Here is a 16,846-nt window from a genome sequence, read left to right on the forward strand (position 1 = left end):
AGGCAGGCGGGCTGGAGGAACTGAGGGGATTGGGGCAGGTGGGGATGAGGGGCCTACTTGGGCTGCAGGTCTGCCTGGACCCTGGGCCTTTGAACTTCATCTGATGGGCTATTTGAAACCTCAGATAGGACTGGGGAGGGGACAGCTTTCTTCCCACTGGTAATTAGCAAATGACATTGTTTTGATCCCTCCCTCCTCCCTTTGCAGGACAACATGTGCTTCGAGTGTTGGTGCAGTTACAACGTACAGAAAAGCAGGGCCCGGGACATATGGAGACTGCAATTGCAGAATGGAAAACGGCCTCTGGCTTTGCAATGCACTATGTGAGCCGAGGGCCGCTGAAGCTCTGGCAGGTCAGGAGGACGCGCCTGGGGTCAGGAGGCCACACTCTGGTCCTCAGCCGTGCACTTCTTAGAAGCAGACCTGGTCAGGGCCAGCCTGGCCTTTGCTGGCCACTCTCTCCAGAGCACACCACCCCCAGGCACTGGCTGAGGTCCTTCGGCACCCACGGATGCTTGACCGGCAGGCTGGATTCTTTTCACTTGAAATGTAAACTCACAGTCCAGGCCACCCGTGTCCTGTAAACACCCAGCAGCAGAGTCAGGCACACAATGTGTCTCTGGAACCCCTCAAGGCTGACCCTGGACTTCGAGGTTGAGAGTGAAGAAGAAGCTACTGTGTGTCCCCACCCCCTGCTCTGGGGAGCATCCAATTAGCCACATTCCTTCCACAAGACATAGTAAGCATATATATCCTGCCTGAGTTCTTTAGCAGCTGGGTCAAATCTGATCTTTTGGGGTGCACAGGAGGCACATGCATATGTACTTGCACATGTGCACGCAAGAGCACCACCCCATGCACACTTTCCATTATTCAAATCTTGGTGGGACAACTTTCCCTCTTAGATAATTAGTAACTATCATTGCTGGAGGAACCCTGGAATCACTCATCTTCTTAAATGCTAAAAAAAAAAAAAAAAAAAAAAAAATCCTTTTTATTTTGAAATGATTCTAGACTTAGAGGAGGAATGCTTTTCTACGCCCTTCACCCTAGTCCCCTCCTCCACTAACAAGGCATTTTACGACCTTTTCGCTTTCGTGTCTTAAAATCCTCTCTCACTGTTTGGCTCGACCTGGAGGTTCTGCACGCTGACTGGCTGGAATCGCCTCGGCACCGCTAAGAGTTGGCAGAAGGCTGTGCCCTGGTCCACAGCACTTCTTGTTAACCTGGTCCCTGGGAACAGGGCAGCCTTACTGTGCCCCAAGGAGGGGCTTGGGGTCACTTGGGAAATGTGTTAGGAGCACCGATGCTCTGCCTTTACCCTTTGAGATTATGATTCACTCAAGCCCTGGGTGACACTGGATCTCAGGGTTCACTGCTGTAAGGAGCATCCCAGGGGAGTCTGCGGGAGGAGGAATACAAAATGCCTGTTTGCGAGATCCTGGCTCTGTGGTATCTGCATATCAGAGCCCCTGGTTTCCCTGTGTGTGCTCTCTTCTGAGCTAGGCGTAGTGAACTTAGCTTATATTTCCACTGTTAGATAATGGGGAGCCACTGAGAGTTCTAGAGGAGAGGAGGGCTGAGGCTAGGCTGCGCCATGCCAATGCTGGCCATTTGGCAGCAGTGAGAGGGGTGTGCTGGGCAGATGGGACAGACTGGTGGAGAGGGGTGGAGCAGAACTGTACAATGGCTAGGACTTGAGATTCTAATTTTGGAGAGCATGGGGCTTAAACGTGACCTCTGCCACCTCTTTGCCATGTACATTTGGGCCAGCATTAGGTGCTTCCTAGATATCTCGTGATGATTCTAATTACTACAACTTCTAAACGTCACGACAGCTATCCAGGGGAGGATGATTGAGCCAATTTTCCCAAAGAGGAACCTGAGGCTGAGGGACAACATTTCACCCATGAAGGAATTCAGGGGCTGAGGAAGTCTCACCAAGCCTGGGCAGTTGGGCACAGATTTGCCTTTTCTGTGACCTGCTAGTCTTATGCGATGCCTGGACTTAAGAACTTGTCTCATAAGAGCCTCCAAAGTGACATAAACCAGCTTGGCGGCTAATAGCAAAGGGTCACAGTACAACTCCTAAGCTAGGCACCTGACATGGACTTGGTGGGTTTCCATTCAGAGGTGCATTTGATTCTGTGCTCAAGTGGCCCGGCTGCTCCCTGCCTGGTGAGCAAGACGCTCAGCTTTGCTCTTCAGCACGAGATGCTTCCTATTTTGATTTGATGCCTATCTGACTCCAAAGCCTGCACTCTTCCACGCACCTGGCCCACCTTATTGAAAATGCACCTTGATTTGCAAGATGAAGTGAGGGAGAGCCCTGGGCATCCTTCCAGAGAGGCTTGTGCTTGCTGTGGACTGGACAGTGCCCTGCCCCAACATGCTCTCTTCCTGGTCCCTGGAACGTGAAAATCCGTTACCTGACAGGGCAAAGGGACTTTGTAGGTATGATTAAGCTAAAGATTTTGAGATGGGAGATGATCCTGGATTATCCAGGTGGACCAGTGTCATCACAAGAGTACTCATAAGAGGAGAGCAGGACTTGTGACAGTGGAGAAAGGGCCAGGGGTACTTGGTGGGGGTGGGCTGCAAGGTACTGGGCTGCTGGCTTTGAAGAAAGAGATGGAGCCGGCAGCTTCCAGAAGCTAGAGAAGGAAAGAAAAGGGATTCTCCTTTAGGGTCTCCAGAAGAAACACAACCCTGTCAACACCTGGATTTGAGCCTAGGTGAGACCCATTTCAGAGTCCGACCTCTAGAACTGACAGAGAATAAACCTGTCGTCTCGGGCCAGGAACAGCAGCCATGGCAGCTGCACGGTTCTCACCGTCTCTGATGGAGAAGCTGTGGAGCAAGGCCAGGCCGTCAAACCAGTGGTTGTATCTGGTCTCCCCCACCGTGTGCATCCCAGGCCCGTTGCGAAGCAGGGTCCCCTGCAGCCACGCTGGAATCCTGCCTGTTAAGGAAAGAGTGTTGAGTTGCCAGGGAGAGAAATGGGGACTGGACCCTCATCATGGCATCTGCTCATTCATTCCACAGCTACTTCTAGAAAGCACCTGGCATTTGGCTATCACTGCAGATAGCAGGATAAATAGACATGGTCCCTGCCCTCAAGTTGCTTGCTGCCATGGAGGAGACAGAAGAGCAGATACTCAAAATACACTGTGACACAGGCAAGACTTCAGGCTCCATGGAACAGAACCTCTCCTGGGGGGCTGAGGGAAGGAAGGTGCCAGGGCTTCCTGGAGGAGGCAACCTGGCAGAGTCTCGAGGGAGAGTGTTTGCCTCCCAAAGGCATGAGAAAGAACATTCTAGAGCTGCGCCATCCAATATGGCAGACAGCAGCCCCGTGTGGTGATTGAGCACGTAAAGGTAGCTTTGTCAGAACTGAGATAGCTGTAAGTATAAAACACACACTGGATTTCAAAGACTTAGTGCAAAAGAAGGTAAAATATCTCACTTGCTATTTTTGCATATTGATTTCATATGGAACTGATAATATTTTGGATATATGTTAAATAAAATACACTATCATAATTAATTTCACTAGTTTCCTTTTACTTTTTTGAATGTGTCTACTAGAAAATTTAAAAGTACCCACGTGGCCTGCACCATATTCTATTGGATAGTGAGCATGGCTCTAAGATAGGGTGCAGTGGTGGACGTGGCCTGTCTCCTACACAGGTCCCCTGGACATTCCCACCTCCCTGAGGGCTGCTTTCTGCTTTAATGAACAGCTGGATGAAGCCACAGCCTCAGCAGGGCCCCCCAGGCAGAGGTCACCACAGGCACAAATTGGGCTGTCTGCCAGCAAGCAGTGTCCAACTGACTGGGCTCCACCCAGGGCCCAGGCACAAAGAGTCAGAAGGCCTGTTTTCTGCTGGCTGCCTGGCTTTAGACAAGTCACTATCCTCTCTCACCTCAGTTTCCCCATCTGTTAAGAAGCGGGGCTTGAGCTAGAGCAGGGGTCCTTCCACCTGGAAGCACCAGAGGGCTTGTGAAGATGCAGATGGCAGGCTCCCCGCCTCCCCTTCGAGTCCAGTGGGGCTGGGAAGCCCAGGATTGTGTGCTGCCGCCAAGGGCCCAGGAGATGGTGACCACGCAGGACCTGGACCCTGCTTTGGGAACTGCTGCTCTAGAGGATCTTTGGAGTCTGTTCAGCATCTCAGGTTCTAGGATTCTTATTTTCTAAAATTTCCAAGGATTCCATGAGGTCACGGACCACAAGTTAAAAAGGGAGGTACAGGGACATGGCAAAAAGTCCTTGATCCCAGAGCTCAAAGTTCAGGTCACAGGCTCCCTTCTCACAAATAGAAGATTAGTAGTGAATATATATTTACTAGTTAAAATCTTATATTTTTCAAGTATAATGTCTATTTATATTTCCCAAATATAAAAATATATGTACATCTTATAAAAACTTAAGGGAAATAGGCCCAAATATTTCCTTCTATGTTCTAATTTGCCCTTACAAATTATACACATAATACATACCCACACACTCAGAACAGCATTATATGTTGGATATCACCTTTGTGATCATGAAAAAGAGCATAAAAGCAGATATTTTTCTTTCGAGAGACTTCTAGGGCAATTCTGTGGTTGGGACATCCCATCAGACTTTCCATCCACAGTCCGTCTGTGGGAAGACAGAAGTGCCAGGTGCCTGGGCTGCCCGGGTCTGTTTTCAGAACGGAGGGAGAGCCACCACAAGGACCGGAGAGCTCAGAACCAGTGACAGCCCCTCAGAGTCTAGACAGGACGGTCTCCGGAGAGAGGCAATCCCCAAGAGAGAGCAAATGAAACAGCAGAGGAAGAAAACGAGACCTGCCCGCCGAAGAGTGGTCCTTGACGGGGCCCCTCTGTGTCTCTTTTATTGGCTCTCAGGTGTCCACACGCTGAAGTCACACCTGTGGGCACCTGAGAGCAGAGCGCATCAGCCGCAATGCCCTCACGTGGGCGTGTGCACGGGAGGTGCTCACACATGCTTCTTTGCTTTATAAAACCAATTTAGGATGCACACATCACAAAACAGTGTGCAGTCAGAGTAGCCGTGTTTGTGGCTGATCTGGTGGTGCCTGTGGAGTCGGAGCATTCCCGGCACTCCTCTCCTGGAAGTAATGAGAAGGACTGTCTCTCTTCCTGCAAGTGGACTTACGATGTGTAAAAGCACACCTAGGTCATTGTAGAGAGTATGTCTGGATTATGGGTTGTTTTGCCCCTACAGACCATCTCCCAGACTTTCCAAAACAGATTCACAATAAAGAAAACAGATGTCCATCTATCAGAGCCAGTCCATGGTGCAAAATGCTCACCTGTCACTTTGGCCTTCACGGGCTCCAGCTGTTCCTTCTTATTCTTGCCAAATATCAGATCCATCCTGCTGGCTGCAGAGCGGGGAGGAGGTTCACAGGGAACTGATCGGCTTCCGTGTGCTCACAGAGCCGCTGCTCCTCCTCCCGTTTTGCCTTCAGGTCTTCCCTCCCCGCCGGTCTTCACATCTGGGTGGGTCCTGGTGCCACCCTCCGTCCCTCGGCTGTCTCCCTCTGAAGGCCTGGTATCTCTGCTAGAGCTGGAGTTATTTATGAGATGTTTGGTCAAAGGTCAATTCCCAAGCCATGTGCCATGGCTAATCTTTAATCCTGTTAGTGTGTCCCCGACTCTCCCTCTCCCCTTTCACTTCTGGCTTATCCGAGGAAAGCTCCTTTCTGAATGGTGGAGAGAATGAAGTGCATTCTGCTTAGTTCGGTTGGCCCAAGTAATCCATCCCGAGGGCTGGAGGTGTTTATGGTCAGAACAGGAAGGGACTGTGAGGACCAGCGAAGGCGCCTGAGGACACTGGTCACGCGCACGCCTGCTGCCTCGTGGGAAGAGCCTTCTGTGCAGTTGGGGAAGGGAGTCTGGGGTTTTGTTTTTAATAAGGAGCCCCGATACTGCTACAAATCATACATAAAGAGCAACTTAATTCATTATTTTCTTTTTGGAAAAAGGATAGATAAAAATGTGTCACATGCCCAGTTAAAACAGAAGACCAGGGAACCAGAGAGTTGTCAGGAACAGAAGAAGAGTTTAAAACAGCTTCCTGGCCCATCAGGAGGGCAAAGCGGTGACTGTAGCCAACTCTGGTGTTTTCCAGTCCTCATATATCTTGACACCTTTGCCAAGAACCCGCGCTGAAATTTCTGTGAGCATCAGGTGAAGAGAATGAACTCTTCACTCACGTGGTTTGGGGAACAGCCCCTCCCCACGGCGAAAAGGCCGTGGTACACCCGATTTAACCTTTGCACAGCGTGGCCACGCGTTGAGACATCCGATGGTACCCCGTTCACCTGCATAATTTTTCTGTTTGCTCTATCAGTTATGAATACATTTGATTAATTAAAATAGGATAAGATGGAAGAAAAAGAAAAGACAATGGTGCTGGGCCTTATGCAGCTGAGAATGATAAGGTTCAGGTCTGGGCTGAGACCTGTCTGAGTGTCCCCGCAGATGGCACCTCCGTCCCTGGCTGCAAGTTCCAGTCATCCAGTGAGGGGTTGAGAAGTGTCCACGCTGGGCCCAGTCCAGTTCCCCAGTCCAGACCCCCTGACTCAGAATCTCTGAAGGTGGAACCAACCACCAGTGTTGTCAAAACCATCTCCAGGTGATTCTAACGTACGCAGCAGGCATGGAGGAGCCCCGATCCGGGGAAAGAGGCCGCATGTTGGAGCTGGTGCTAGATTTGATTCCAGTCCATCCCTCTTCTGTGTGTCTGAGTCATGTTTCCCTCTGTGAGCCTCCTTTTCCTTTACTGTGATGATCAGAGTCTCAAGGCCACTGTAAATCAAGGGTCTAGCTAAAGCCCCTGCCCCAGATAGATGTCAATCAGGGTGGTTACCCTTTTCTCCCATTCTTAGAAGACCCTTCCCTTTGAGTCGCATGTCCAGTAAGTTGAATAATAACCTGCCAGTTTATCCCACTCGTGGGTCTAAACATGGGCATCCACGTCAGGACTTTTGTCCCCAGCCTGTTAGAGCAGCATCCTTGTGAGAATGTCTGGTGTAAGCCAGGGGATCGGGGGAAAGGAAGCCCAGGGCATGGAGATCAGAAGGCTTGATCTCAACCTGAGCTCTAATAACTGCAATGACTGTCACATCACCCCTGGGAACCTCACTTCACCCTGCAAAACCGGGATGGAAATGCCGGTGGTGTCACAGGGCTGCACGGAGGACACCAGAGAAGTTACACAGGTGAAACATGACCATGTGCTGCTTTCTTGCCCCTCTCTGTAAATTCAGAAAAGCAATGGCCTCCGTCCACGGAGCACTGTCTGAGTCAAGTTCCTCGTGGAACCTTGCGTGTACGAGTCACCTGGCCTTCTGCAATCCCGGGAGATGAATACTGTTAGCGCTGTTCTCTGGAAGAGAACACAGGGAAGCCAACCAGTTCGCCCTAAGTCACGCAGCAACGGAGAGATTGGATCAGAAAGCAAAGCTGGCAACCTGGCTTCAGAGTGCACACGGCACCCCCCAGCTCTGAGGCATGCTGGGCACTGACTGGGTTTTACTGACTGAAGTAATGGGCAGATTGGTCGATGGGGGATACACCCCAAGAAGACAGGTCTTGGGTTGATTTTATTGCATCGTTTACGATACCGATGACAAACTCTCTCATCTAGGTCCTATTTTGCCTTCAGGCCTTCCCTCCCCGCCTGTCTTTACATCTGGGAGAATTACACGGTTAGATAAAGCTTTTTTTTTTTTTTTTTTTTTTTTTTTTAATAATGATGATAATAAATTGATCATAACGACTGATATCTGTATTAGTTTGCTCCAGCTGCCATAACAAAGTATCACAGACTGAATGGCTTAAATCACAAAAATATATCTTCTTACAGTTCTGAAGGCTCAAAGTCCAAGATCAAGGTGACGTCAGGGGTGGGTTCCCCCGGCACCTCCCCTCAGTCCTGTGTCCTCACATGATCTTCCCTTGTGTTGTGCCTGCCTGGTTTCTCTCTGTGTGTCCAAGTTTTCTCTTCTTTTGAGGACACCTATCAGCCACTCACTCAAATCTCAGACCCTTAGTTTTCTGATGTCCAAAATAGGAATTATAAGACCTTTTCACTGGCAGACTGCAAAGCTTACACAGCATGAACTCTGTGATCATGTCTGTCACGGATGCTTAGAGTACAGTAGGAGCTCATGTCATTCCTTTCCTTTCTTTTCTTGGAAAAGAGAAAAACTCTATATATAATGATTGATATACTAATATTGTGATTGAATATACTAATTTTTTTGAGTAGTTAAAATACACACAATACGGTTTAACACTGGAAGGAAACTAGACACCAATGACCTAGTCGTGGATTTTAAATTTCTTTCGCTGGCTGTTGCCCAGTGAGCAATGACCAGCCGCCAATCCTGCTGCTCTTTGAGATGGCTCAGGCAGGAACTGACCAGGTGTTCTGAGGAGGGAGAACTTACCCAGGCTGGGGACGGGGACAGAAGTTGTCCTGGAGGACAGGGTGCACTGCTGTGCCCTTGAGAGTGAGTGGGAGGGATTTGGATGGGTCAAGAGAAGACAGTGGTGCTCCTACACAGAAGGACCAGTGTGAACCATGAACCACTCTAGCAGGGGGAGAGTGGGGAGGCTGGCTGGCTCTGCAGGGACCTTGGGAGAAAGGGGGATAATTACAGGTGTTGTTCAGGGCAAGTTTCCTGTGCGCCATGCTTTCCTAAGCCTGTTACTTGTACAAACCTACATCCTTCTATGATAACCCTGAGCTCAGGGGGTTTTGCCCCATTTTACAGAGGGAAAGCGAGGCACAGAGGAGCTAAGTAAGTTGTCCAGCACCTAGGAGTGGACTTTGGACTCCAGCAGCCTGACTGCAGTGTCTGGACTTGCAACCACGGTTTGTCTCCAGTACTGCTGAGATGGGGTCGAACGTTTGTAAGAATTTGACTTTTATACCACAGGCAATGGAGTCCTAAATCAAGTAACAATGTGTTACAAAGGTGCTCAGGCAACACTCAACTGTGCTGTCCAACGCAGGAGCCACTAACCACAGTGCCCTTTCAGCTTAAATATAAATTAAGTGCAATGAAATTAAATTAAAAAGCCAGTTGCTGGTTCACACGAGGCACATTTCAAGGGCTCCATGGCCGCCATGTTGAATAGTACAGACACAGAACATTTCCAGAAAGTTCAATTGACAGTACTGAGCCAGGACAGCTGCTAAGATGACATTATATGTTAGTAAGGGTGTCAGGCAGTTATGACTGAATGATAAGGCAACCTAGAGGGTACAATGTCAGGGAAACCTGTAGCTGACAATGGTCAACATGGAATGACTCCTGTGCTCTCCCATTCATCTGTTTCATAGTATGGAGCACCCCTGTTTGCAGGGGCAGTTCCTCTTCACAGGAAACACAGCCCCCATGGCAACAGAGGAAGGAATGGGGAATCCTGGAGGTACATGGTAACAAGAGGGACCTCAAGGAAGGCTTCCTGCAAAGACCAAAGCTTGAGCCAAGCTCAAGGCATTGACCAAGTGGAGAAGGTGGGAAGAAAGGCACTACTAAAGGTAGTAAGTAGCTGGTGCAATCTCAGACATCGCCCAGCATGGTCACCACAGATTGCTCTGGATAATGGGAGGAGTGGAGGTGCTTTGTGTAGCCCTGTGGCAGGAGAGGAGCAGGGAGGTGAGAAGGGGCCGGGAGAAGATGGCAGCTGGGAAAGGAAGAGAGGGAAGAGGATCATCATGGACTTGGGGGCATGGAGGTTTGCATTGCTGAGAGGGAAATGGGAAGAACAGAGAGAGAGAGAGGAGGGTTGGCATTCCATGGAAGCTCCAGGATCTCCTGGGCTCCCACCCAGGTCACATGCTCAGATTGGCTATATGCCTCAGCAGTTGCCCAGAGATGGCAGCTTGGGATTGCTCCTGCAGGGTGGAAGGCCTGGCGTGGAGTCACGCACAGCCTGTCCTGGGAGGTGTAAGATGGTTAAGGAAAGTGGGCAGCCTCGCCTCCTTCTTTTGGAAGGAAAGAGGACCGTGAGTCTCGGGGTTAACAAAGGAAGGGAGTTCACACAGGGTGCTCCAGGCCTGTGCTGGGTACAGATCATGTTCTCACCCTCGCCCCCTTACCCCAGCTCACAGAAGAAGCAGCTGAAGCTGGGTGAGGTTGTGCCCTCGGCCAGAGATCGAATTCCATGTGGCAGAAGGTGGAAGGTTTCTCTCCAGATCCTCTGACCTCAGTAATTTTGGGAGTCGGGGAGGTGGCTTCCCTCTTCTGAGGATGGGTGAGCCTATAAAACAGTCATGAGGTTAAGAGGGAACAGTTGAAATCAAGAAGAGTAGTTTTAAGGGCTATAAAAAAAACCCCAACAGCCTTATTTTGCAATTCTGTATCTCTTGTTACTAAGTTTTATTGCCTAAAATAAGTTAATATTTCCCTTTTGGAGATAATGGTATCATATCTAAATTACTTTGCAGTTTTCCAATTAAGTTAATGTCTAAATCGTGCTTCTAATTAGCCAGGGTGATAAGCTGAACAGATAACATTGAAATCTCAGATAGTTGGGTTCAAGGTGATAGGCAAAGTCCCCATAGAGGTGGCAGCTGCCCCTGTGGGGCGACCAGCCTCCCTAGGGTCCCTGGAGGGAAAACTGCACGAACCAAAGGCCCTAAGTTATGCCACTGGCATTTAAGAGGATGCATTAGTTTTACAAAGCCCTCCTGAGCAGCAGAGCGTAGTGTCATGTTGACTATTAGAGACAGAAAAACTAGGAATCCCAGAGCCTGGCCTCTGTGAGTTCAAAGTCTAATAAGGGAGAAGGAAAAGTGAGTAATAACGTAAATACTATAACTCATAAGACAACAAAATGCCACACTTAGGAGGCAGAATCAACCAGATGGAAATGCAGAGGGCATGACAGCAAGAAAAAAAGAATGTCTTCTGCCTGAGGTGGGAAGTCTCCATTTTCCTTCCTGTGCTTTAAAGACCAATCTATGACACTTGACAAAGATTCAATTTAAAAAACGACTCCCAGGTTAGAGCCTGGAACCGCAACCCCATCTTCTCTACCTCTTAAATAATTGCTACGATTAATCCTCTCTTCCGGTCCACCAGCCCCTGTCCTCTCTTGGGAATGGCCTCCTCATGGGCCACCCCTTCCAATCCACCTTCCCCACTGCCATGAGGTGACCTGGTTGAGCTTCCAACCGGATCATGCCACTCTCCTTTGTAAAATCTAAACAGCCACAGGCACATAGTAGGTGTTCAACAAGTATTAGTGATTGAATGAAGAATTGTTGCATGAATGGCCTGCTACCTAGTCATGGTATTGGTGTCCTAGGGCCGCCACAGCAAATTAGCACAAACCGGGAGACTTAAGACCACAGACATTTACTCTAAGTTCCGGGGGCCACAAGGCCAAAATCAAGGGCCGGCAATGCTGTGCTCCTGTGGAGGTCTGTAGAGGCTCCTCCCTGCTCCTCCTGCTTCTGCTGATGGCCTACAATCCCTGGTGTGCTTTGGCTCCTCGACACTTCTCTCTGACCTCTGCTTTCATTTGCACATGAGATCCTTCCCTCTACATCTCTGTCTCCGTGCCCAAACTTCCCTCCTCCTCTAAGGGTGCCAATCATGGCACTGGGGCCCATTCTACTCCAGTGTGACTTAACCTGATGACATCTGTAAAAACCCTGTTTCCAAATAAGGTCTCCTCCACAGGCCCAGGGGAGCAGGACTTCACCAGATCTTTCTGAAGGACACAATTCAACCCATAATAAGTCCTTAAGCAAAACAATTTAAAAATGGGATTGGAAAAAGCTTCAAATGGGTTTATCTTGACAGCCCAGTTCTTGCAGTTTCTCCCATGCCCTCCTTTTTCGACAGCGCTAAGACAGAAGTAGATTAAACTGCTACAAGGACAGAGAAGATGTGGCAGTTAGCTCCAGTGAGGCCTGAGAAGGTTTAGGAGAAGAGGTTGATGTTTGAGCTATTCTGGAGAAAAAAATGTAGGCATATCGGCAAGTAGAGAGAGACATATCTCAGTAGAGGAAATGGCATGTGCAGAAGTGTGTTGGTAGGGACAAGAGGTGGCAGACCACTACATGCAGGAGAACTGGGGTGACTGCAGTTTATGCAGGCTCTGGGGTTCTGAGGAGGAAGCCTTTGCCACTCTGTGTCTCCCCCTGAGACGCCCTTTTGACTAGCTTTCTACTTACCCCAACCTCCAACCCTACCCAGTTCTGCATGACTAGTCCTTCAAAGCCCAGGTTACCAGCCACCTTATGAAAGTGACCAACAAAGGATATATGAGCAAGCCTGTAGGACTCACCTACAGACAGGTTTTTAAAAAATCAAGGGGATCCTGCTCACTATTCCAATGATGAGGTTGGTACAGTTGCTCCTTGGAAATGGTCCCCAAGTGCAGAATCAACACCATCAGGAAGGCACCCAGAACATGATTCCAGCTGTGCATGTCCATCCCCAAGATCTGATCTGCCAGTGGGAGACTTCAAGCGGGATCAGCAACAGGAACAACAGAGGGATAATTAATTTGGTTTAAATAGGGTGTTGAGTCCATAGAGAGAACCATGAGGTTGTCCCACCGTGGAGCCCAATCATCCCTCTTCTGGGAATGTCTGTTTATGCTTGGGCTCCCCTAGAAGCAGACCTTAAGACAATGATTCAGGGTCAAGGAGTCTGTGTGGGAGGTGAACCCAGGATATGCCAGTGGGGGAGTGGGGAAGTGACACAGGTAGGCAATTAACAATAGCAAAAACAACCATTTAGTGAGTGGACATCATAACATTATCAAAGATGCTGATGTTATATAAAACATAGCCAATGATGATAACAAGAAGACATTAATAATACATCATCAAGTCTGTTACCACTGAGGACAACTGAAGTCTGGTTGGGGACTCCTAGAAATGGTGTGACATGTCTTAGAGGGAGTTGAGACATCACCAACTTTGGTCAGTCAAGGCCAAGCTTCTCCTGAGAGGTGTTGACTTCCAGCACCTTCTGTCCTGTCCCATGTGTGCAGAGCTTGCATTTAACAACTCCTGCGGTAAGTGGGGTGAAGTAGGGTGCAGACAGGGTCTGTTGCAATCTTCAAGAGAGAATTCTGCCCAGAAAATACAAGAAGATGTTCACAGCAGTGTTGACTGGAAGAGCAAAGCCAAACAAAAGGAATCTGAATGAGCACAGGTCACAACCTGTGCAGAAACGTGGGGATGGTCTAGCAAATGTCCATTCAGTGAAAAGGGGCTCAGCCTCCACCTCAACAATACGAAAGCCATTCACAACACTGGAAAGAATGACGGTCCAGTACTGAGCAGAAGCGCAGGGAGCAAAGGAAACTGATCACCCTGCACACGATGGGACCCCGGTGATACCTGTGTTCAAGGGAACAGGGGTATGAAGGAACAATAGATGGGAGAATTCATAATTCTTTTTTTTTTTTTAGGTGGTGCTGGGGATTGAACCCAGGGCTGTGTGCATGCAAGACAAGCACTCTACCAACTGAACTAAATCCCCAGCCCTCATAATTCTTTTGGATGTGTTGTCTTTTCCTTCTAAAGGAAGGCAGAGATTCAAAGTGATCAACAAAGACACCAATTCCTATAGAGCATCTGCCAGTGGTTCTTGGAGACCCTCCCAAATACACTGCTTGCACTTAAATCCTAGTCAAGTTGGCTTCTGTGGGAAGCCAGACTGGAATGTAAAGATCCTTCTAGTTCTTTTTGACCCCATCTTCGTCTGCTTTTCTGTCGTTGATCCCACTTGGAGGTCCGGACAGCTGATCAGATCATTGGAAGCATCACTTGTGGGTCCTGCTTATTTTCAGCGTGAGCTTCAAGGACATAGAGGTTAAGGGACACTGGGAACTGACGTCACTAAAACGAATTCCCTGCCCAGGAGCCTGCAATTCATCAGAATGTAAAGAATGTGCAGATGGAATTTAGTCCGCAGATTTGCATTTGTTATCAAATGTCTGCAAGCAGGTTCCATTAGGGACATAAATTAAGCCTGTGAGATACATTATCACTGCATGTGGCCTTCCACATAGTTTTCTAATGGAAGTCATTGGAAGTTTGGCCTCCAGAGATAAGAGGCCAGTTCTGCCCAGCCTTGCTCCAGCCTGTGAGTCAGTGATGATACTGCATCCTGCTTGGGCGCCTGCCTGTCCCCCTTCTGTCTGGCAAGACCACTCCAGAGGGCTTGGAGGGGTGTCCAGGAAAGGAGGGAGGTCAAGGGTCAGTCCAGCCATTTGGGAGATGGGGCCAAGGAAATGTTCCTTGAATCTTACTGTGAGCCAGCCATGGGGCCGAGATAAAGAGATGTCATCCCTCCCCCAGGAAGCTCTCTGAGTAAAATAACCTGAGTGTCCACCAGAAGAAGATGGAGAAACGAAATGTGGTCTATTCCTATCATGGGCTCCATGGAGCCATGTAAGGGAATGAGGTGCCTGCCAGTACAAAGACCGACTTGAAGGTGGGAGCCCTGCCCGCTCCCTTCACTTCCCTCAGATTACTTACTTCTTATGTGACCATTTCATCCAGCTCTGGGTTTTGGTCTAATAACGTGGTTTATAAGCCACTGCCTTGGTGTGTCTCCTATCCCAACCCAAATGGGCCCATGCTGGTATCTTCCAAAAAGAAAATTTTCAAGAGGAACTCTGGTGCTAGCAGTTAGGAATTTTCCCCCCACCATGAAAGTAACACAGTAATTTGGTCAAATTTAATTAATTTTGAACAACAGACGTTATTTGAGCAGACAAACAATGACCCAAGGTGGGGATGTGTTAGTTCCTAAGACATCCATTCAGCATTTGTTCAGGGCAACTGCTGAATGCCCTCTCAAAACAGGAACCATCCTCCCCGATTCCTTTCCTCTGTTCTACTGGAGCTCCTTCCATATTTTAAATGGGTTTATAGGATATGCCACACTTTGTTAACCAGTTTTCTATCAGGTACTTTACTTCAAATTTTTCCTTCAACAAAATTTTGTAATGAGTAACCTTAAATCTGACATTTCACATAAATAAGAAGCAATCTGTGGGTAAAATTTCAGAAGTGGACATGCTACTTTATAGAATTAGTGCTTTTAGGATTTTGGTAGATACAGTCACACTGCCCACCATCATATCAATGTATACTTTCATCTGCAGAGAAAGCCAGTTGCCCCACATTTTGAGGGTGTGTTTGGAAATATCGTCAGGGGTCAGGTTATGCAGAGCCTTGTCTACAAAGCTAAGAAGTTTGAATTTTGACCCATGAACCTGGAAACCCACTAAGACCTTAGGTAGTGGATAAGGATGGGCAGGTCTGGGTTTCAAGATGGCGGCCTAGAGGGTGGCTGCATTTCATGTTGCTCCAGGACTCAGGATTCAAAAGAGGAGATATTGAGAGACTTGGGACCAACTCAAAGCAGCCGGGTGACTCTCACCCATTGGGAAGGCATCCCGGATGGGACGGTGGTCCCGGAACGCAGGGAACTTTGTGAAGTAGAGCTGCCGGCGAGACACCCCTCCCCCCGCTGGAGCAGTGAACTCGGACAACTGGGAGCGCCGTAAAGGAGGCCGCTTGGCACAGCGCTGGGACTCGGAGCAACCACTGGGGCTCCGGCGGCTGCCCAGGGGAGGAATGGCGAGGAGAGCTGTGTGGACTCAGAACACCAGGGCCTGCCCTGAGGAGGAGGAGGAGGAACGTGGCCACTTGGATTCGGAGTGACTGCACCAGGATGGGCAGGTCTGAGTGTTGAATAGTTTATTTTCATAATGACATCAAATAAATTTTGTCGGGCATTTTTATTCTCCAGCAGGTGAAAAGGAATGAGTGATGATGTGATGAATCAGAGGCCCAGTGCCCCAGGATTCCAGCCGCCCGGCGGGAGGCCCTTATCACTCCAGCACGCCTGCCGCTCTGGACAGCGGACTGCCTGAGTGCCGGGCAGTGGCTCTGCCACCCCATAACTCCAACTTTCCTGCCAGTTTCCTTTTATCACATATTTCCCACTTGCTGATGGCTTATCCGGAAACATCTGGCCCTCAGGTAATGGCGTAGAATCAAAGGCAGGGAACTCTTATCGCGCGCCAACAGTTGCCCAGATGACAAGCAGACAGGTGGTGAGCGGCTTGACCTCCATCTAGAAGATCTCTGTGAATCAGCTGGCTTCGGAACTGGCCATGCACAAAGAGCTGGGCGAAGCAAAAATGCAGACACATTCACCCCGAGTCTTTGCTTCTCAAACAAAAAGACCTGCTGTCGCTTGATGCGAAGAAAGAAGGGAAGATGGATGGTGGATGGTTGTGAAGGTACCAGAGTATGAAAGGCCCCGTGCGAGCTCAGCCCCGCGGTGCCAGCAGAGGTGCCAGCATGAGCGCGGCACGCTTGCTGCTCTTGGGGCTAGCGCTGAGGCTTAGGGCCATCGGTGCTAATCCAGAAGAGGGCAGCCTTTGCTCTGAGAGCCAGGTGGCCTTCAGAGATGCTTGCTATGAATTTGTGTCACTCGGACACACCTTCTATGGTGCCCAGAGCTGGTGTGAAGGGCAGGGAGGTCATCTGGTCTTTGTTCGTGATGAAGGTACCCAGCGGTTTCTGCAGATGCACATCTCCCAGGACAGGGAATGGTGGATCGGACTCAAGGGGACCTCAGCGCACAATGGAACCACAGGAGGTAGGTGCTGTGATAGCTGTTTTATGTGAATCAAATAAAAGAACTCACATACAGGACCTAGCACAGAGTCCAGCCACACAGCTGACAGTCTAGAAATGTCCATTTCTTTGCATGCACCTTTTTTTTTTGCCCCCTAATGCTGGGTATTGAACATGCTGGGTCTTACACAT

At 49.2% G+C, this 16,846-nt stretch overlaps 2 protein-coding genes across 3 annotated transcripts in view; one reads left to right on the plus strand and one right to left on the minus strand.

The window, feature by feature from the left end:
* BCO1 (beta-carotene oxygenase 1) overlaps positions 1-5,713 on the minus strand; it is a 31,474-nt gene extending 25,761 nt beyond the window's left edge. The window contains exons 1-2 of one of the 2 annotated variants that reach the window (XM_079119233.1): positions 5,322-5,698; positions 2,834-2,962 (exon numbers count right to left, since the gene is read on the minus strand). In XM_079119233.1, the coding sequence (XP_078975359.1) occupies positions 2,834-2,962; positions 5,322-5,385 (193 nt within the window). In that variant the 5' untranslated portion in view covers positions 5,386-5,698. Of the gene's footprint in view, positions 1-2,833; positions 2,963-5,321 lie in introns of both variants that reach the window. The other variant, XM_079119232.1, reaches the window with a different exon arrangement.
* A 10,662-nt stretch (positions 5,714-16,375) lies between these two features.
* The window catches only part of PKD1L3 (polycystin 1 like 3, transient receptor potential channel interacting), a gene marked incomplete at its 5' end in the record, with an annotated part of 81,564 nt that continues 81,093 nt past the window's right edge, over positions 16,376-16,846 (plus strand). The window contains 1 exon segment of the mRNA XM_079117219.1: positions 16,376-16,676. Within this exon segment, the coding sequence (XP_078973345.1) occupies positions 16,376-16,676 (301 nt within the window).

The sequence above is a fragment of the Sciurus vulgaris genome (assembly GCF_902686455.1).
Source record: "Sciurus vulgaris genome assembly, chromosome: 17".
NCBI classification, from domain to species: domain Eukaryota; kingdom Metazoa; phylum Chordata; class Mammalia; order Rodentia; family Sciuridae; genus Sciurus; species Sciurus vulgaris.